The 22667-nt window shown below is 40.4% G+C and overlaps 1 protein-coding gene across 1 annotated transcript; it reads right to left on the bottom strand.

Annotated features, from left to right (window-relative positions):
- Positions 1-32: 32 nt before the first annotated feature.
- On the bottom strand, positions 33-15661 carry c9orf72 (C9orf72-SMCR8 complex subunit). Its single transcript, XM_034576459.1, has 10 exons — positions 15498-15661; positions 14119-14617; positions 12679-12774; positions 12050-12114; positions 11387-11459; positions 10281-10397; positions 9157-9392; positions 8964-9021; positions 8198-8307; positions 33-1323 (listed from the first exon to the last, which is right to left on the bottom strand). The coding sequence occupies exons 2-10, from the start codon at positions 14563-14565 to the stop codon at positions 1137-1139; spliced, it is 1389 nt and encodes a 462-aa protein (XP_034432350.1). The 5' UTR covers positions 14566-14617; positions 15498-15661; the 3' UTR covers positions 33-1136.
- Positions 15662-22667: the final 7006 nt, after the last annotated feature.

Genomic DNA, 22667 nt, shown 5'->3' on the forward strand with positions numbered 1-22667 from the left:
GTTTACTGACTAAAGAAACTGAAGGCAGTGTAAAAGATGTGACGTTTGTTAGAGCAGTTTTTATTATTGATTGCCCCATCTGAACACTAAGACAAAAGTTCACTGTTACAACAAAGTGAATGAGTCTATTAAGTAAAAAGAAAAGGAGCAGATAAAGCAACAAACATGGTCTGCTAAACATATACAAGTGGAAAAAAAAGGCTCCAGATTTAAAATTGTACACACATGCGGTATAATTGTAATATAATTATCGACTCAACATATAACAACCTCAAAATAATGAGCATTTTTGGAAGCATATTTTAAAAGCAAATAAACAAAACAGATTTACTTTAAGACACAAATGTCCTTATAATCCTGACAGCAAAGTTGGGTTCCTGTGGGAGGAAAATAAATCAGTGCAGATCCATTTACTGGACAACTATGTAAAGTCATTTATATAGACACTCTACAGAAAGAGATCTGCTTTATAACGAGAGATTGTGGTAAGATTTCATTAACAGACCCTCTGTGTTTTTTTCCAAATGCTAAAATTAGTCACAACCTTTTTTTAATGTCACCAGACCTGTTCACATTCAGCACACAGTCATAATTTGATTTTTTCTAACAGGCAATCCACAAGTTCAAAAGGTTCAAAGGCCAGTCAAGGTTGTTGTATAACACAGGCTGTGAAGAAAAAAAATAACTTGCTTTCATTAATATAATTTAATTTAAATTGCAAGTGTCCTGGTGGGCACCTCAGCCAATTTTAACACCATAAATTAATACACACCCTTTGTTAGCAGAAGGCAAAGAACACATGAATAATTCATTCCACAGAGAATAATTTATGTCGTCTTAAAATATTAAACTCACATTACGCTTACAGTTGATCAAGGCAATATATCAAAACATTAATTGTAATGGCTCATAACAGCAGCAACAATCAATCTTGTGTTGATCGACACACAAAAGGAAGGCAAAATGTTCTTTTCATTCCAGCAAAGCAGAAACAAATATTCAGGCTAAGGTTTATCTCACAAATCAACATCCGCATGCTTTAATGTAACATTGATACAAATAAAAATAAAAGCAATATCACAAAAAAATGTTTTTGTTAACTTTCCAATAAATAAAGTGCACATGAAGAATAAGAGTCACAAGGTCATGAGTACATCTCGCTCCTGCATGCTGGTGTAGAATGGCTTCCCAAACACAAACGAGTGCAGCCCCGCCCTCAGCTTCTCAGCGAAGGCCATTATGATGCTCAGGTCTCCCTCCACTGTCAGATCCAGGTCCGTCTTTAAATTGCGCAAGGATCTAAACGGCTTCTTCCCCTTTTGCCTGGGAAGGAAGGTGAGGAAATATTTATACTGTGGTGTAAGCGTAAACAACCTACAATACTCAGGGTCAGAGGATTTGCATTAGCATCTAGTTGGGTTGCAGCTGTGCACAGGAATGCTATGCCACTATGAATTATGTATGCCGCTACAGCATGGCAAGTGAGCATAAACAATCTTGTCAAGACACCTGGAAGATTGCACGCCCTTAGACATTAGATTGTTACCAACGCCATAAACAAGACCGCTTATATGCTTTCACCCGAGCACAAGAATAATGGTTTTGCTTGTGTGGTTAGTGTTTTCTCAACAGTGAGGTATGTTCGTGTTTTTACTTTGTGTGGAAACATCTCATTTGGAAGCACTGTAAGGAGAAAGGAAAAGAAATCGAATCGGTAATGCTTTGTGGCCACATTTGTCGTAATATTTAGTTTAACAAAATTTGGGATTTCTGTATAATTATATCTAAACAAACCCAAAATATAACAAAGGATCACTCTGATGTGTTGGTTCTAAGGTACAACCGCGTTGCACTGGTTGTCCATTCTCCTTTTCCTCCTGAATTTTAACTTCAGAGAAACCTCTCTTTGAGAACTTAAAACTGTGCTTCAACTCTTGAGGCTCAACCACCGTTCTTGAGCCTTCCTGAAAAAGCTGAGCTTCACAAGCACTGATCCTAGAAATGTTAATGTCTTAAATGTAGTAGGATGCAAAGAGAAATTTGGAGCAATGAAAGTGAAGTTTTGAAAGTAGAAAACAGATTCTTTTCTTGATAACGAGTTAACTTGCCCAGTCCTTGTGTGTGTGTGTGTGTGTGTGTGTGTGTGTGTGTGTGTGTGTGTGTGTGTGTGTGTGTGTGTGTGTGTGTGTGTGTGTGTGTGTGTGTGTGTGTGTGTGTGTGTGTGTGTGTGGTCTAAGTATTTTGCGAGCACATAGATTTGTGTTTCTACATAACTAAGAAATTAATTTAGAGTGCATATTATGTGTAAGAGAATCTTTGGTTTGGGTTTCTTAGAGCCAGGGTGTTAGGACACTGACAAATGAACACTAACATTTAAATAAGGCAACATTTTTCTAAAGTTAGAGTAAGTAGAATAATAGTCTGAAACTTTATAGCTGATAATAAGAAATTTAAGCCTGGGTCAGGAGGTTACAGATAGTCAAGACTGACTAAATACTACTGTAGCATAAAGAAACACTTGCTGCAAGACTTTAAACATCTTTCACACACAAGAGCAAAGCAAGATGTGTAAAACTAGATTAAATATGGTGTGACTGCTGTCCTAAAAGGAGCGGAAAGGTCAGTCCACTGATGGCAAGCACACAAGGATGCGTCTAGCCCAGATGGAGCCTCGACCAAGTCACCACAGGGAGGATGGCATGAAAAAATGCAGAGATGCTAATGACATGGTGGACTGCAAAGTCTCGGATGAATTGTCTGGAATAAAGAAGGTGCTTCTGGAGCGGAGCCAGAAGGTGGTTACTGTAACCTTAAAGGGACCAGAGCGTGACTCAAGACACAATTATTCCTATTTCTTTTACAAGGTACTGAACGGGGTCTCCAGAGAGCAGCTAAAGTCGATGGATTTAGTTGAGTGCAAAGCTAAAGTAGCAGTTTTTAACTTGTTTTATCACTGAGTGAACATTCTAGGAACTGACTGAATTAAAGGTGAATTAATGTAAAATGTGGTGTGAGACCATCAAAAGCCACCAGGTCACCTTACAACCTGGCATAGTCTCCATTTGTGTGCCTGCGGGGGGTAGAGAAATGAGAATTTCTTGTCAGTGATTAAAATGATGATCATAAAAGCATAATTTGGTGTTTTGATGATGATGATGATGTTGTCATGGCTGGCTGCACTCCAGAGTCTCTCAGGGTTGTGTGGCTGTGAAGCAATGGCATGTCCTTTACATCATTATGACTCAACACAGTATTCGCTTAATTCGGCACATAAAAGGGGAAGCAGTCATTCTCAGGTGATGCTGAGGATTCATCGTCCTGTGTTGCTAGACAACCAGCCACGTCTTCCTAGTTTCTTTCCAACATGAATTATTTGCCCCTTTTCTTACAAACCAGTGCTGTCCTGTGATGTAAGGCTCAGCTGTTTATTTTTTATTTATTGTCTATAAAATTACAGAAACTGCCAGTCGTAGTTTACCACAGCTCAAAGTATTGTCTTCCACATTCTTGTTTTGTCTGACCAACAGTCCAGTAACAAATATTCATTTAAAAATGATTTATAAAACAGAAATGTAGCATATGCTTATATTGAAATTGCAGCCAGTATTTCAAATAGAATTAGATTTTATCTGTAGCACCTGCAACTGCAGGGGGCAGCTCAGGTCAGGCCAATAATCCAAGTATTGGCACACCATGCAGAATCCTCTCATGTGCACCGTGTACCATAAACAGAGAGTGCCGGTGTTCTGCCGAGTTCTGCCTGCCTGCTGAGGACTACATGCTCATTTAGCTGGTGCTAAACTCAAGGACAGACTTTTTATACTCCTCTCTACATACATATACATCATTTGGATTGTCCCTTTTGAAAGACAAAAGCCGAAGCAGGGGAATACGAAAATGATTCAAATGACAAACGACTCAAGTGACCTTTTTTCTTTTTTTTACCAGACTGAAAACGTCAAACGTTTGACTGTGTGATGTTGGGTTATTTTCTGATAAAGCCCGGCAGGTTTTTTTAAGTGAGAACATGTCTGCTATTCTGGTCTTACAGAGAAGCACAAAGTCAGATCATGAAAATAGACAATAGGGATCAGGTCTGATAAGCAGTTAAAGGAGGGATGAGGGTAGATGCCTTCCCCTTTAAACCAGAATGATCAAAAAACCATCCCCCCATCCCCCTGTGTGAGAGAGATGTGTGTACAGATTGAGAATTTGCAGGAGAAAAGCTAGTGCTGTTATCAAAAACGTTTAATTCTGCAATTTAATTAAGTATATCATGTCAAATTTTAAAACTGCCTGCTCATGCTACATTTGCGTAGGCGGGACCTGGAGCAAATAGGAGATCAGAGCAGAGACATGGTCAGAAGCACTCAGTAAATACCGGTCAGAAAGGCATACAAAAGAACAGGAGGACAGTGCTTTGTGCCTCTCTTTCCCTCGCTGTGTCAGATTGATGATCAGCAGCACTGGGAGAAGTCCTACCCACAATGGTGGCCGTTAAAACATCCATTAAGATTTTACCATCTTCAGAAGCCAGGATTCAAGATTTAGCATAAAATCAGTAGATACACTATCACTGGGTAAAATCACACAACAAGCATACAGTTGTCTACTGTAGGTGAGAAACACTGCTTAGAAAGATTCACACCAAGTTCCATCCATGTGTTGTTCAATTATTTTACAAACAAAAATCACACACACACACACACACACACACACACACACACACACACACACACACACACACACACACACACACACACACACACACACACACACACACACACACACACACACACACACACACACACACACACACACACACACACACACACACACACTGGGCAAGTTAACTCGTTATAATCGCGTCAACTCATCAATTATTTAACGCCAACAATTATTTTATCGCGCATTAGCGCAGGTTTTATTATTTATTGTATTATTGTAAAAGTCTGTTGCTCACAGGCTTTTATTTTGTGAAAGTCTGTTGCTGACTGCTGCGGAACCGGAAAAGAAAAGAATTGGCGAATAAACAAACATGGAGAAGGGTACGGAGCTTTTACATGGCCATTTTCATTTTAAAGTTCTTCCAGACGGCGGAGTCGACAGAACCAAAGTTATTTGTAACCACTGCCAAGTTGAATTTTCTTATCACCGGAGTACTTCCAGTCTAAAATATCACCTAAATGCAAAACACACAGTTGATACCAGCAAATCATTCAACGAAACAGACAGTGGAGCGAGGCTTCGGCTAACCCTTTTGATCATGTCCCCTGCTTCGCGCACAGTCTCCAGCGTTCTGTCACAGTATCTCTGCATAACAATGCGTTTGACAATGTCCTGGCCAAGTGCAGAAAGGTTGTGGGGCACTTTAAACACAGTCCAACAAGTGCAGCAGAATTAGAGCAACAACAAGTTGAACATGGACAGAAGAAGGAGTCGCTTATGCAAGACGTTCAAACCAGATGGAATTCTACTCTGGACATGATAAAAAGCATCCGCAGAAACGAACAGCCACTGAGGGACGTCCTCACCACAAACACCAAGATTGTCATTCCAACTACAGCTGAAATGGACAAACTGCAGAGGTTGGAAACGCTACTGGAGCCTTGCAGGTATGTTTTACATCATATTTCTCACTATCCTGTCTGAGTGCATGTAAGAGAGAAATAGTGTAAATGTGTAAATGCAGCATGAATATGTAGAGGATATTTTTTGTGTATACTGTAGGTGAATGCAATTTATTTTTGACTGAAGTGGAGTTGATTTTCTGTTGCAGGTATTTGACTGAACTTTTGGGAGGAGAAAAGTATGTCTCATGCTCTGTGCCTGCTTTTTGCCATCTGTCCCGGGTGATGGAGAGCTCAGATGATGACCCTGCCTACGTGACCAAGTCAATCAAGTCTACATTCAGAAATGACATGGAGACACGCAAGGGAAATGCCAACATTGCATATCTGAAGATTGCTACTGCATTGGACCCTAGATTCAAGGACCTCAAGTGTATACCCAGAGCTGAGAGGAGTGAGGTGTGGGCCTCAGTCACCAACTTAGTCAAGGAACAGAGGGTTATTGCAGAGAAACCTAGGGAAGAAAAAAACTCAGAGCCACCAAAGAAAAAGTTAACCCTATTGGCTGTTTCATCTGAGTCTGATTCTGAACAGGAAGAAGACTCAATTGAGAACAGTGTGCGTCGATACAGAGCAGAGCCCGCCATCAGTTCAGATTCCTGTCCATTAGAGTGGTGGTCCAAACATGCAGGCTCACACAGCAGGCTGGCCCCCTATGCACAGAAGTACTTGGCCACACCGGCAACCTCCGTCCCCTGCGAAAGGTTGTTTTCTCTTGCTGGTCATATTGTCCAGAACAAGAGAGCTTCTTTATCATCTGAAAATGTAAATAATCTGGTGTGCCTTAGCAACTGGCTTAGTGCAGAGGAGTAAAAAACATCAAGTTTTAGGAATCTACAAACTGCACTGAAAGTGTTTTCTGGTTCTTTTTTGACCAAAGGAAATCCAGTATAAACATGGACTTTACAGACTAGTCCTCTGCACAGTAAATGCCAGCAGTGAACTTTTTGGTGCTTCCCCACACTAACATTAATGCCCTGGCAGTGGCAATAAGCTTTAGTTTTGTGTTTGTTTTGATAACATTGTTTAAGTTGAGATTTACACAAAAGTATTTATTTTATTTAACTGCTACTATATCAAAATGCTGATGTTAAGTGTTTGTTTGCACAACAAATGTTATGGCACTTTAGTTCATATGGCAGTACATTTAAAATAACAGTGTCAAGTTCTAGGAATTGACAAACTGCACTGAAAGTGTTTTCTGGTGTCTCACTCTAACAGGGACATTTGGTACTAGACTGGTTATGCTGCTCCCTGAAGAAAGTAAAATGTTTCTGCTGTTACCTCAGAAATTGCCTGTTTTAATGATATGATTGTGGCCAGTTTTTTTCTTTTTCATAACGAACAGGATAACATTAATGCCCTGGCAGTGGCAATGAGCTTTAATTTTGTATTTGCTTTGATAACATTGTTTAAGTTGAGATTTACACTGAATATTTTATTTAACTGCTACTGTATTAAAATGCTGATGTTAAAAGTGTTTGCACAACAAATGTTATGGCACTTTCGTTCATATGGCAGAACATTTAAAATAAAAGTGCGCTATACACTACTTTTGAATTCATTATTGGATTTTGCGTATACAAATGCGATTAATCGTGATTAATCAGGGAAATCATGCGATTAATCAGGATTCAAACTTTTAATTGTTGCCCAGCCCTAATATATATATATATATATATATATATATAGAAGAAGAAAAAAGAAACTGATTCTTGATTATTCTTGTGCTACACATCACGACTACACATTCAGCACAGGCTGAGCGATGACTCATCCGATCATGAGTTGCCTTTGCGGCTCAGCAGAAAGGTGCCTGTGTTCTCTGTACTTCCCCTGAATGGTAACCCGACCATGTGTTCCTTTTTCTCTGTATATGACGTACTGCTATTCAGCTTCATCTGTTCATTAAGTGTCTGTTTTACACCTCCGGTAAACTGAATCGCTATAACTTCACCATGTTCCCATGCATTTCAAAGCAATACACAGTTATTACCAGTAAAGTCACACCCCTCTCTGCACTCGGAGCTCTGAGAGTGTGTTCCTCTCCTCTATTTACCTAATGGTGTTTGAGATTTGGTTCAGCTGGGTCCTCACCCAGGACTAACAGCTGTTCCACAGCTGGAGTCAGTGTTATCTGGTCCCTTTCACCATGTATTTGGTAATTTGTCACTAGGGGGTTGCCATATCCTCACCCCTGTACAGCCAAACCTCACAGATAAGATGAACAGATGCAGAAAAGAAAATCACTGACCTGACTATTTTGACTCTAAGCTTCAGAACAGTACGTGTGTTACATCAGGCTACAGATGACAGGGCTTAAAGTTATTTCTGGCTGTGTGTCCTGTGGGGGGCCAGCGGTGATCAGTGATGATGTTCTAAGCAAGGGCAATGGCTGTACCGCAGTGTAGTAAAAACAACGACAGAATGCAATTGAACTATTAGATTTGGTATTTTGATTTTTGATTTGTTTCTTTTTGTTGCAGCTTGTGTGAGTGCCGCGTCAATAGCCACATGTTAATCCCTTTCGTTATTTGAATTGTAGTTGTATTAGTGAGAACTCTTACGTTTCGTCCTCGATGTACTTGAGCAGTGTGAGGGCTTTCCTGTGGAGCAGCAGCAGGAACTGGGCCAGATAGGTGCTCCGCAGGGACAGGCCCGGCTTCAGCATGAACACCTGGGTACAACACAGGATGTCAATTAGAAGTCTGGGCTACAAAAGAAAAGATTAGAATATTACACATCCCCCCTTCCTTCTTTGTGCTAACCTTGAGAAAAAAAACTATTGCTGTTGTCATGAGAAAAACGTGTAAGCACAACTCTGGGGTCACTTTCATGGAAAGTTGATGGGTTGCGACCCTTGGGAATAAATTCTTATGCTTAGAACCTATGGGCTCTAGAGATTACGTCAGTGTTATAGAGGCTCAACTTTCAAGTACGAGCTGCAGCCAGGAATAAACTTTGAGGCTATTTCAAACAATACGTTGATGTAATATAATATATAATAGTTCTTATACTTATTTGTACTTATAACACTTATATACTTGTATACAATAAGTAAACTAGAATTACTGCACTGCGGTTGTATGCCTCCGCTAACCAGTGCAGTGTGCATATTACTTTATCACATTCACAGTGGTCAAAGGTCAGTGACCTTATATGAATCTGGGAAAAAAAAGTATTTTGAAATCTGTACACAGAAACTGCACTGGTTAGCAGAGGCATACAACCGCAGTGCGGTAATTCTAGTTTTCTCCCCATGACTTGATTAAGATGACTTACTTTCCCTTTTTAGAGGGACAACAAAAAATAAAAATGTTGCTATAGACTTACCTCGTCGATAAATGACTTCACCAAAGTGTCATTATGCATTACGTCCTGAAATATATTCCTAAGAATAAAGACATAGAAGTTACAATGTTAAATTTGAGCTGGAGAAAAGTACACCTTTTCTTCTTCCACGTCCTGGGAAGTGTAAAAAAGTGCAAATTAAAATTGTATATCAATGGATATGTTTATGTCTTACAGGTCAGGTGTGAAGGATTCATCAGTGTGAATGACTGTGTCTGGGGGTATGTCCTCCTCGCTGTCCGTCTTCCAGAGCGTGCTCAGCTCTGACCGCATGTAGCGCCGCTGGTTGTACATGTGCTCGTGGCACGGTGGCATCTGCTTTACAGTGTTGATGTCGACGTCGATGTGAGTGGTTGGGTACGGTGAGTAGAGCACCTGGCGGAAGGGCAGGACAAAGCTGCCCGTGGAGTCCTGGGAATAAAAAAATAAAAAACCTTATGAAACATGTATCGACAACCTGCCAACACTGGAATAATCTTACAACCTGCTATGATCATCTTTTAATGTGATGTGTGATAACATGTTAATATTATTCATGTCTTGACCCAATTTAAAGAGCACAGGACACACTGTGTTTATATAAGAAGAACAACAACAACAATAGGGAGAAAAGCAAAAAGGAAGCAGACGCTTATAGAAATGCAAAACAAAAAAAAGGGTGAATATCAGAGTAGCTTTTCAAAAACATTCTGTCTATGTCACATATGTGTGAAGAAGCTTTAATAAATAATTCCACATTCTGCAAGCAAGGAGATTCCAATATCCTTTTCTGTTGTTTCTCCCTAGGCCAATTCTTCTTGTCTCTCACTGTATTTTACATGGAAATGTAAAATAAGATCCACAACACAGCCAGCATGTACTATGCCGACTGTGTTGATGGAACGAACAACTCTACCGAGCTTTCTGCTGATTGTTTTGCTGCTCTCATTCCTGTGGACTTCCTACACAGCGTTATACCCTATAGCGTAAATAGTCTGGCAACTTTTCTAAAACCACAAACTAACTGAACTAGAACAAACCAAGAAAAAAACTAGATGTGCCATTATCTTACTTTGCATATTGCAGTTGCCCTAGTAAAACTTAAACCCTTATGGAGACCACATTAAAAAAGCTCAGATGAACAGATCTGAATCTTGTGCAGTGTTGTAATAAAGAATATCTTAATGCAACTATTTCAGGTCTGAAGAAAAAGCAAACCAGTCAGAACACGGACTGGGCGAGATCACACAAGCAGGCAAAAGAAAGCACCAGGCTCTAATTCAAACCACATTATATTAATGAGAGGGAACTGGTGACTACCTTGAGCAGACCCTGTACAAACAGGCCTGTGTCATATTTAAAGGAAGAATCCGCCTTGCAGAGGCGAGAGCACTTCCTCTCGGCCGGGGTGAGGAAGACACAGAGCGTTCGCACAATCTGCAAGAAAACACGGTCACACTTGTCAAAAAAAGAACTTTCAATAGAGGAACAGCTTTGGACATTTTAGAACAAAACAGAACCGGAATGAAACTGTTTGACACAATAGGGGCTGTGTAAGGTTATGCAATCATGTTGTATTTAATATTCTTTTTCCCAAACAAGGGCAGAAAATAAACAGCCTTTTGTTGATTGTCGGATTAAAACAAAGGTGAATTGCTGCAAAATCAGCACAGAAATTACTGAAGAAGCTTATTTTTGCTTTCAGAGCTTAAACTGGCTTGAGGCTACCTGGTAGATACAAATAAAGATCTTGTTTTAATTAGTGCTCAGTTCAGGCCTCAAGCCAAATAAACTACAGTTAAGACTGTGCAGGCTTTTGATGTTCATTGGGCAAACTAAAGCTGTTGCTGGTTGCAACTTGTTTTGTTTTTAAATTGTATGTGTGATCAACATCTTACACGTTGTTTGTTTACATATGGTTGTATTGTTCTTACACATAGTTTGTTCCTTGTGGTTGTTTGATTTTGATAGGATGTTGGAGCTACATTATTGTTTTTATTGATGATAAATATATAATTTAAATATAAAGCTTAGTGAAATTATTTCAGTTTGTTTATCAGTACTATTTGAACATTTTCAGCACATTTAAAATACCATGATAGCACTGATACTGTGATGATAATCTGGTTCCCTATAATCGTGATACAACATTTTCACATCGTTTCACCTCAAACTGTTCATAGCTTCTACTGAAGACTGCTGTGAAAACTATATAGTGTGCATTCATCAAATTTCCTTCTCATTTATTGTGCTCAACTTGTCTTGTTTTAATTCAGACATCCTCTCTTTAAAAATTGCTGTTGCAGCAGTAACTGTGTTTCCGACCCCAGACTGAGAAATTCCCTGAACAGCACAAAACAACGTTTTAGACTGTGCAGATGGATTCCAAATGTTGTCTGTGTGCAGCACTAATCCAGTGAACTTACCTTATTTACTTTCTCTGGGTTGCTTCCAACTACGATTGAACAGCCGCATGTCTGCAGATGAGAGCTGATGGCCCTGAACCAAAGAGACCAAAACATGCTAATTAGAACCAATTCGCTTCATTAGCGCAACTGTAATTATTAGTGACAGCTTTTAGGAACGATCACTTCGACAGAGGAACTAATCCCTGAAAAAGTGTTTACAAGGAAGAATTAAGAAAGCAACTGGCTCCAGGTTCATGGCAAGTTACATTCATAATTGTGTTTAAAAAGTGTACATATTTACTCATGTAGTTTGCTTGAGATTCTGGTCTTTTGACAATATTTCAAAGAGTTCAATTATTTGATCAGTCTCAAATAAGTTCGGCTTGATGTTTTTTTCCAATTAAATATCTTAATAGGTTTTAGATCCAGGTAAACACGTTCCAGTTTCCAGATACTTTATCATGTCCACAGGATGTAGAACAAATCCTGTGCAGCTCGGAGCAATCAGCAGTGTCATTGTCAGAGTGGACTCTCAATGCTTTACTGCGATTTAGCTTTCATTCTTTCTCTGGAGGAAACTTCGGTAAAGGGGAGAGTCATTACTCATCATTGGTAGGTTGATGGGTGTTAAATGGGCACCGTTCATCATCTGTATCCATTTGCCTGTACCGGAGTGCTTACTTGTGGAGGAAATCCTCGTGGCAGCTGTCCCCGATGTCATCATCATTTAGCACCGTGTCTTTTATCTGTTCAGCAGGAGCAAAAAACAAATGAGTCAATTTTAAAATGAAAATTGGTCTCAACAAAAACAAAAGTGCTGGTGGGCACATTTGCAGGAAGAATAATGAAAATAAGAAACACCAAAACATCAAAACAACAGCAGGAGAAGGATTGTGGGAAGCTTCTTTGTGCTACTTTTTTTTGTTGCATTATGGGAACAAATGTGTTGAATCACACCGGGTGGTAAACTAGGCAGAGAACCTGGATAATGCAAGCCTCTTGAAATAGAGGCCATTTAAACCTGTGCAAGAATGAAATTGTGGAAATTTGCCAAAATTAGAGACAAAAGATTTTGTTCAGGATTTCATGCGAGCGTGTTTCAACATGGGACCCAGCTCCTTTCAGTTCCTGCCACCACGATGTTCACATCATAAACTGTTATGTCCCCCTTCACTTTAAAACATTTAGGTGGCAAGATTTATTAAGGCCTTTGGATTCAATAATGAATGTTAACAATGTGAGCCATCCTTAATTTATTTTACGTTCATTACAGGGGTGTGTGTGTGCATGCCTGCGTGTGTGTTGCTCACATCTATATCCTCTGGCACGCTGTGTGACTTCATAGAGGCCAACAACTCCATGATAGGGACAATCTCCAAGCTCAACACTGAGATGATGTTGTAGCCCTGAAGTTGAAGGAAACATGAAACAGTAAAGGTAAACTCTGCACAAATACTGAAACCACAGTGTAGTGACTCTTTTTTATCATTCTGGATTTCATAACTAATCTGTGTACCTGCTCAGCATAGTGCTTGACAGTTGGATGCATCATTCTCAAAATAAGGAAAAAAACAACAGATGAAGGAGTATTTTTAGAATATTTAGAATCGGGTGGACAAAATAAAATACATCATAAATAGACTGATAAAGCAGCCTGGTCGATTTTACACAGTGTGTCCTCCAAAGAGCAATGATCTGTTTATTTTGTCATTGTAAAATGTCACACTGTCACAATGTCACAATTTAAGAAAAAGTAAATATAGAAAAGGGCTTCATATCTACATGAAGCATTTATGTGTGCAGATATAAATATATAAAATGAATACATTTTTCTTGTACTTCAGCTCTTATGTAAATTATTAAGTATTGCAACTTCAAACACACCTCAAAATGTGTGTTATATTTGGACAATCAGAGTTGGATACTGTTAGAAAATTTTTGTATCAATACATTATATGACTGATGTTACACTTAAACTAATACCAAAACGAAAACAATCTTTCTGTTATTATGTTAAATGAAAAACAGTAAATGCCCTTGTTTATTTAAGAGAAGTCCAGTTTCTCAGCCATTAAAACAAGCAGCAGTACAAGAACTGACATTTTGTTTCAGTTTAGTGACTGTGCCAAAAAGAACTGACAATGGATACTCTAAAGCCAGTAAGCCACATTTGCTTGCTATAAGAGCCCTGGAAACCGGGACTATGGTTTATATAGTTTCTCAACGCACCTCAACAAAACTAACAGAGCAGTAAACAGGCCAAACTGTAGGTGCATCGGGCGAAATAAAGCCCTGCTGCAATATTTATGTCAGGAGGAGCAGTCTGACAAGAGGGACGCAGTAAAACTAACAATAGTGATAAAGCTGCACAACACAGGAGATTGATAAATAGGCCTGTACAGCAGTATCTGCGGTGGTGATGTGTTTTGAAGCGCAGTGTCTCAGGATGCTTTGTCTGCCCTTATTATTACCTACTCACTTGCTGTCTCTGCAGGAGCTCTCAGAACTAATTAGCGAACTTACTCCTTTCTGTTGGGAGACAGCAACTTTCTTATTCTGCCAATGTTGTTGCAGTCCCAAACGGATGACACAGCTGATAGATTTCTTAATACCCCTTTAAAATAGGAAAGTAAGGTTGGATATGAATGATGATAAGTATATTTTACAAGCGTAAAGTGTAAATCTTTGTTAACTATTGTGTGAATATTAAGCCTATGTCCAGGAGTGAGAGGTTAAAGGATCAGTGGTACCTTCTGCATCCAAATGCGGCCCTTGCGGATGGCGTGTTTTAGCCTCTCCACGCAGATGGTGTGCAGAGGCAGGTAGAAGGCCAGCTCTGTCTGCGGCAGGATGATGGACAAGGCACACGTGTTCTTGTCCCCCTTCAGTTCACCGTCGAAGATGAGGGACACAATGATGACGCCCTTTTCTGCCAGGACGAAGAACTTCACATCCACGGCGCCACACTCCGCACTGCGGAGAATCTCCCCATTGAGAGTGTGATTGGCCAGAAAGGTGACCTCTCCATCACTGAGGAACATCAGTTGGTCGCCCTTCGGTGACCAGATGTGTCGCACGCGTGGACCCAGGATGTTGTCCCAGTAGGCAAAGGTGGCAGCCAGCAACGGACATTCTCCCTCTACTGCAACTTCAGACTTTGCCACAGCAGGTGACTGGGGTGGACAGCCGGAAGACATTGGAGAGGTTTGAAGACCTCACTGTTTTCTGTAAGTCCTAATGATATTCAACCTCTGGCAACACAAGAAACAACAGTTGTTTTTATGGTACTTGTCAATTACACGATTGTCATCATATTTAAATTTAGATTGTGGGAAAACAGTTTGGTTCGCTGAATCGCACAAGGATCAGAACTAAATGCTTGAAATACATGTAGGGAAATCTAATCATACTTCTCTGTGTAAATGAAAGTGATACGTTTTGCTACTATAAAACCCACAACTTCTCTTTTTCTCTAACAATGTCTAGTTGGACAAAGTGAAAACCAGAGCATGAATAAATGAAAGCAAGTTTTCTGTAAGGTTAGACCAAACTCCGTGCAAAGAAACGGCATTTTTTTATTTAATTTAATTTCTACAAAATAAACAAAGAGTAAGTTACTCAACAAATAGCATATGCTTACCAGTCAGGTCTTCTTTTGAATTCGGCATATATTATTTAAACATTAGCATTTTATATTCTGTAAATTATTTCGATATATTTTTTACCTTTCTATCCATGTCCTTGATTAGATAGTAGAGTTTTGCCGGAATGCTTGAGAGATCAGGCGTAGCAGACAAATACAGAAGGATGATAAATAAGATATTAAACTGCTGTTTGACTGAACATGTGTTTTCCCAATTGACCAGCTTCATTGGTGATCAAAGATTTGTAGTTTTCACCAGGTAGCTACGTTTATCCACAGCGAGCTATGCAGCTTTGTTTTAACAGTTTGCGAATATCTCATAACATATGATCACAAATAAGACCACAGGTAAGTAGGCGGTGGCCCCAGACTTACGTTCTGAGGCAGTTTGACCAGATAATATTCTGCAGTAGTGCTAACTCTGGGCTAGCTTGCTAACTAGCGTTAGCAGAACAGTGACAGTGGATTCACATCGCTATAACTTACCTGTTCGGGTTTTTCAGCGCCACGCGAATATTTTTCAAAGTGTCACTGCACGGCCATCATTTCATTTCTGTTTCTTCCGCAGCTCGTAACACTTTAATGCTCCTTAGCCAACTGTATATGTTGTTGTCTTTCAATCACTTCCCTGTACGTCACTCCTACGCAGCACGTACGTCACCAGCTGACAGGAGTGCACAGCGCCCTCTGGCGAACGGGACGCGGCAATGACCTGTGAGTCAATGATGTCATTTTTTTATTCCAGGCGCCCACCTGCAGAAACACGAGATATTTTAATTCATTTACACGGAGCCTGCACATCTGAATGGTGTTATCTGCAGGGAGAAACCTTTGTGTTTGCCTTTACATGTCACGTTTCTCAGGATTCTGTGATGATGGCACCGTACTTCAGTCCTGGAGACCTGATACTGCTGTCTCTCTTTTTTATTTCCCCCTAAGTCACACGTCTGTAAATTGCAATCACGACATCTCCCAGGAGCATCATGGCTGCAGATCTCTAGAAGGGAAGCCTCACGTGTCAACAGATAATAATGTGATTGTGCTTTTTCCTTTAGGACATACCTGACGTTGTCCAATGTGTGAGAATATCAAACACCTTTACGGCTGAGGATCAGAGCATCCTTTGCAGTTGTCAGGTGAGCATCTCCTCAAACCCAAATAAGGGTGAAGTAATACAAGCACAAATACCTTCACACCTATTCTCTGTGTATTCATCTACATACTGTACACACACCTAATTTGCAGTGTTGGACCCATTGGCCTCAGCAGGACACTAATGAGACGGCCGCCGCTGTGGGCTCCAAATGGCTTGTCAGCAATTAAGAGGCTGAGCTGCTTGTGCAAACAGTGAGTCTTCATTTTATAACATAATTACATCTTGTCGGTGAAAAATGTGCAGTCAGCTGTGCGGCCATCTCCGCTGTCTTCGGTGATGTGGTGTCTCAGTCCTGAACCGCTTCTATACTTTGTCCTGCAGCTGGTGTCTCATCAGTCCGTCTTTGGCTGCTGTTTTCAATTTCTTCCGAGGCCCCTTGTGGCCTGTTGCAATCCAGGACTGCAATTCTCACTGAGTAAACTATAGTGGGGGGGTACAAATACCATGCAGCTGTTCTCCACAGGCTTTTTAGCCTCTTCTTTTTTCGTTTCCAGCTCAATTCCAATGATAAATCTCTTCTAGATTAAAATAACACAAAGACTTTTACACTCTATTTCTTGCACACATAAAATGCACCAGATAAAACATGTTAATCAGTGAACATTAGAATCAATCAATCAGGCTTTATCTATGCAACACTTTTCATACAAACGTAATGTAACACAAAGTGCTTTACTTAACCCCCTCAACGCACACACACACACACACACACACACACACACACACACACACACACACACACACACACACACACACACACACACACACACACACACACACACTATTGAATAAAGAACATAAAATATCAAAAATATTAGATACATTTTTTGCTTATAATAGAAACATTGAAGAGAACAGATATAGATAGAAAAATAAATGCCAAAGGATGAATGATTAAAATTCTTAAAGAATGTATCAAAGTGAGTAAAATCTAAGATAAAATATAACGTATTAAAAGGAAAAGAATCTGGAAATAATAAAATAAGTTAATTTAAAAGGATACACAGACTCAAATATAAATAATTAGAAGTGCTAGTGGTTAGATTGTGTCACCTTGAACCGAGCTGCTCCAGTCTTTATGCTAAGCTAACAGGCTGTATGTTCTAGCTTTAAATGTCATGTAAAAACATCTTTCGTCAAACAGGGCTAATTTTACATCCAGACAGGAGCAGTTATGATGTTGCTGTCTCTGAATACACATTACAATATATAAAACATTCCCTCATACCGCTCTCCTTCCATACTATCTTATTGCTGACATTATTTATTCTTGAGCAGTTCTGTGACTTTCCTTCCCTGTGTCTTGTCAGAGTGGCTGCTCCTGTGCCACATGAACAACAAGCCACTGAAAGTAGCTGAGTTTTTTTTGTTTGTTTGTTCTACAGAGCTCAGCAGCAGCGAACTTGGACTCTACGTGTGGACGGTCAGCAGCGAGCCAGTGTGCTGAAAGAAGTTGGCGGAAGTTTTCAAGGTCACTGACTGTCAACAGTCATTCACAACAAGCTGTGTAGCTGCTGACCACCGCGATGTGACTGCACTGTGAGAACAGCCTTGCTGCTGCAACAGAGGTGAGGGGCTGACTTCAGTCTACCCACCCCTCTGAATTTTTCAAAGACACAACAGTCATAATTTGCAAAATTTTCCAGGAGAACATTTGTAGAGCTATTTAAATATTAATGCAACATGTTATTTTGATGATTCTCTAATCTTGTGGATTATCTATTCATGGAACCACCTCTTATTTATGCATCTCCTTTTCCCTGCCCTGATGAAGACCCTGCAACGTAGAAATAGGTCTTTATTTTTAACTATTATAATACCACACTAAAGGGACATCATTATACCTCATCACCTTGCTTTACATAAAAGTGCCTCAAGATCTATTCCCCTCCTCTTATAATTCTTTTCATCTTCAAAGGCACCTTAAGGTTCCTGGATCAAAAACCTGGAGAAACGCATTGAGCACTTGGCTTTTGTGTCCCCTTCGAATCCTCACATATGACGTTTGGAGAACGATTAACTTCATTATTTGGTTGAAGAACAAGATTACAATACATTTTATATGCTCTGTCTATTTGAGATTTATGCTTCCATATTAGCCCTTGCTACCCAACCACTGTGTGTTGGAATAATGATGTAACATGATGATCTGGTAGCGAAAATACATTACATAGATTAGAAACTTCCAGCCACGGAGCACCTGAAAAGACCACAACAAAGATGCAATCAGATTGTAGACTAACCACCCACAGACAGAACAGGCTCCAACGATAACCAGTTTAATGGCTCTGTTACAGCCCCGTAATAGTATTACCTGCTGCTTGCAGGTTTTCTTTGCACCAGGGCCAATGGGCTTGGACAATCTTGTACATCACCACATTATCCTTGTGTCTCTAAGAACCAAGTCATTAAATGCTAATGAGCCAGCTCCCCCCTCCCCCCTCTCCCCCCATGATTTTAAACGATATAAATTACATATTTTATATGATATAAATTATCAAATATGCATCCCATACTTTGTATTCCCCTTCTGTTGTCCTGGAGTTTTAATTTTCCCAATCACATAATTAAATGTCCGCCTCTGCCCATCCACTACAAGCACACAAGCAGACAGACAGAGAGAGAAAGAGAGGGGTGGGGGGGGCTATGAAGACCATCATTTACCCCCGAACCCCGACATTCAATGGGTACAGAATCGCGGGCTGACCAGTGCGGAGAAATGCGCGTCCCGTGTGAACAGCCAGGCAGCTGCGTGCTTGGGAACGGCGCTACGCTGCCTCGCAGCCTCGCTGCATCCGGTGTAAACCTGGCGTAACGAGTGTGGGGGGGCGGGGGGGATGAGGTGGGGGGTGGGCCAAGGCCATGTAGGGAGACTTCCAGTGTATTGTTACGACACAATACACAGGAAGCTCATTCGAGTCACTCAAGCATGACGTTTCTGACTTAGAGGAACCATAACAAAACGCGCGAGTGTTTTTTTCCCAGAGTTTTTGGGTTGGTAGACATGCCAGATACCCACATTAACCTGTAGAAGCACTAACAAAGTGGAATTTGCATGATATGTCCCCTTTAAAACATAGACTGTAGAATGGACAAAATGTCAGCTCCCCAAAAGTGAAGCCAAAGCATCTTGATAGCCCCCTGGTGGCGGGCTGCAGTATAGGTCATAAACCTCCTCCAATTAGTTATTTGATGCTTTAAAAACAGAGTGGAACATCATGATTGACTGCTGAGACCGACACGCAATTGGTCGATCGCCTGTGTCTGTAGGAGCTCGTTACCACAGCTCCATGCCCCAGCAGTTATTACACAGACTCTGTCTCCAAATGTGCAAGATGGCGGTGTTGGTGTCCAGGGTATTTTGGCTTCATTTCTGGATCGTGGGAAGAAGTGAAGACGTGTCATCCATCTTTAGATACAGTCTATCTATTTAAGTCACAAATATGGATCTTTATCATCATGTAAAACAAATGCTAAAACAAGTAGGCTACAGATAATGTTTGTGCCAACAGCTATTTTGTTCAATACTGAAGATAGTCTCTCTCCAAATGTGTTTTTGTTGTCATTTGGATTTATAGGTTGAGAAATTATCTATTTATATATACTTTATGTTTTTTTTATTCATATCTCAATTTCTTGAACCCATTCAAAAACAGCATAACATTTTTTTTTTATCTTTTGACAAAATGTAGCTGTAGCTGTTTTTCCTGTTTCATGTATTTATGTCAGGCAAAGCTAACTGTCTCCAGGCTGTAGCTACTGTCCAAACATCAATCTAATATGACTTTCACAAGCAAAGGGAATCCATAGTGTCTCTCAAAACGTTTATAGGTTCTGCATTTTTGAAAACTGAAATATACAATAGTATTTATTAGCAACAGCCAATATTTCTTGCAGTAGAGATACATACTCTCAATATTCTGACATCAATCTTTAATTTGACTGTTTTGTCACTATGTGATTATAGTGTATACTATTTATTTAAGATAATAATAATAACATACAAGACGCAAATAATTTCAGATCACAGATTTCCTCCTGTGTTTACTCTTTGTCTGAAAAGTTTGCATTTCACCACCTTCCTCTTCTTCTCAGCTTTATCCAACATGTGCCGCTGCAAACGTCGACTCTGCTCGCTTTGACAGCACAAAGGCAATTTTTCATGAGTTAGCTTTCGCCCCAGCTCATCATTCAACATGGTGAGCAGGCGTTTTGTGCAGCAGCACTTGTTGTCTTCAGTGGTCGTTTTAGCAACGTGTCCTAATGAGTGGGTGGAAAATGTGTCTGAGCTGTCTCTTCTACCACAGCCTCCTTTTATGAGTGTGAAAAATTACTGGTCATTTATTTAACGTTGACTAGCCCTGCTCCACATTCAACACTCTTTGGTCTGAATAACTTCTCATTTCATGAAGCATTTTTTTTCTTCACAGTTTCACACATTATTCGCCAGTGGCAAATTGTCTGACCTGCATGCTAATGACAGTAAGAAGCTTGTTTCAGCCTGCAGATCACTTTCTTGTTACGCGGGCAGCATGACCCTCTCAATCGTTATGTCTGTCTCTTGGTCTGGATGTCTAGACTGAAATATCTCAACAACTCAAACTTTTATTTGTACTGACATTCATGATCCCCAGAGGATGAAGTCCAGTGATTTTGGTGATCCCCTGACATTTCCTCCAGCACCGCCACAAGGTTCCTATTTTTGGTTTGGAGTGAAATACGTCAACACATATTGGATATATCGCCATGAAATGTGATTGATTTGCCTCAAGAGTACTTCACCAACACTGATATTTATCAACACGGTAAATAGCGCAAAACATTATACCTGCTAAACAGAAGCATGTACGTCTTTTACAAAACTGTGTATACACCAGGTACACACAGTTTTTTTTATACTAAGAAAGGTGATTGAACTTGCATCTCTTTTTCCACCTGTGCATCATGCTCAACGTCACAAATGCTCAGAAAACCGAGGACTGCTCTCACCTTGCTGTCCGGCCAAATTAGCCCGTTCACCTGGGTGTCACGTCTACATCACTGCAGATCGTAGCTTGAGGCGATAAAAGCCAGTGTCTGCGGCAGAGTCATTTGACCCGGGAGTGAATGCCGATTGCATCTATTTCCATTGCAGGTAAAAGCCAGATATGAGTGTGTGTTGGTAGGTTTTTGACCAGTGGAAAAGGGGCTTTAACACATTGACTTGACCCTGTGCCTCATAAAGTTGTTAACATGGCTGTAGACTTTGAGGGCAAAATGTTAAAATTTTAATTTGTCAAATGATTACCGCTCTCTTTTTCTCTAAATCAGAAACAAGGCACTAATGGTAATTATGTGACATCATTTTCATTAATCATTTTAAATTGAAATATATGACATCTCATTATTGTCAACTGAGCTTTAAGGTAAGAATGTTAATTGTCTTGCCTTGATGAGGACATTCTGGTCTAGTCACTCTATAGCATCTCAGTAACTGAGTTCAAATGAATCTGTAATGTGTTGGCACAGTAAACACCTTATGAATTGCTAATACAATTAATTGGGGATTTTAAGTACAAAGAGCCAAATTGGATGAGTACGCCGTGATCTCTACTTCGCTCTGAGGTTATGGAGTCTGTGGCTGTGTCTCTGTATCTTTGGCTCTGAGGTTATGGAGTCTGTGGCTGTGTCTCTGTATCTTTGGCTCACTTCATTAGCGTCACGGTTTTTTGCTTAGGGAGATGTGATTGAGAGTTGTGACAGCACATCATCTTTTTTCATCTGGCATTAGACAAGCAGCCGGGCTCCTGTTTCCGCCCAGACTGCTGCAGCCTGATGCCTACCGCCAGCATCCATTAGGATCGGCTTAACTTCAGTCCATTCCCCACTAACCTACATGACCACGAGAAATGGGGCAAAACCACCCTCGCAGCAGCCTCCGGGGCCTCCATGAATCCTGGCTTCCCTCATTCTGCCGCCCGACTCTCTTTGTGCTCTCTCTGTGAAATAACCCTCCTTTTTCCTTACACCTGAAAATATCACACACACTGGCGGTATCGCTATAGACATGAATGCGCGTTGCAAATGGAGTGGCAAGAAGAAGAAATATGATACAGATGAATCACATAAGGATGATCACAAAGATCCAAAGGACGTCACGCTCGTGGTCAGACTCAGCGAAGGCTGATGCTGCCAATTCCAATTACTCTTCATTTTAAAAAAGGGCAAAGTGTGGACAGGCTACTGGGCCCGATCCCTTTGTGTGCTTTCAAAGCCGGCTCCAGGTTTGAGACGTGGCACAACAACAACGATCTGTGATGCCATTCAAAAGAGGGAACTTCAAAGAACATTTTTTCCTGCCCAGCTGCACTGTGGCTCGCTGCCACGGGCCAATCATTATAATGAGTAATAAAAAAATGGCACTTTGGAATAGAGGACTCACACTGCAAGCAACTGTACAGAATGATTCAAATTTCCTTTCAAAGACTGATCATCAGATGTTATGATCAACGAGAAGAGCT

Source organism: Hippoglossus hippoglossus, chromosome 22 (assembly GCF_009819705.1).
Source record: "Hippoglossus hippoglossus isolate fHipHip1 chromosome 22, fHipHip1.pri, whole genome shotgun sequence".
NCBI classification, from domain to species: domain Eukaryota; kingdom Metazoa; phylum Chordata; class Actinopteri; order Pleuronectiformes; family Pleuronectidae; genus Hippoglossus; species Hippoglossus hippoglossus.

What these genes read in the sequence shown, in the direction of transcription:
- c9orf72 (XM_034576459.1), bottom strand. Translation starts at nt 14,565, where the DNA reads ATGTCTTCCGGCTGTCCACCCCAGTCACCTGCTGTGGCAAAGTCTGAA. An exon ending in CACGAGGATTTCCTCCACAA is followed by an intron (nt 11,460 to 12,049) that starts GTAAGCACTCCG and finishes TCTTTGGTTCAG; the next exon opens with GGCCATCAGCTCTCATCTGC. An exon ending in TTGTACAGGGTCTGCTCAAG is followed by an intron (nt 9,393 to 10,280) that starts GTAGTCACCAGT and finishes TTTTATTCCCAG; the next exon opens with GACTCCACGGGCAGCTTTGT.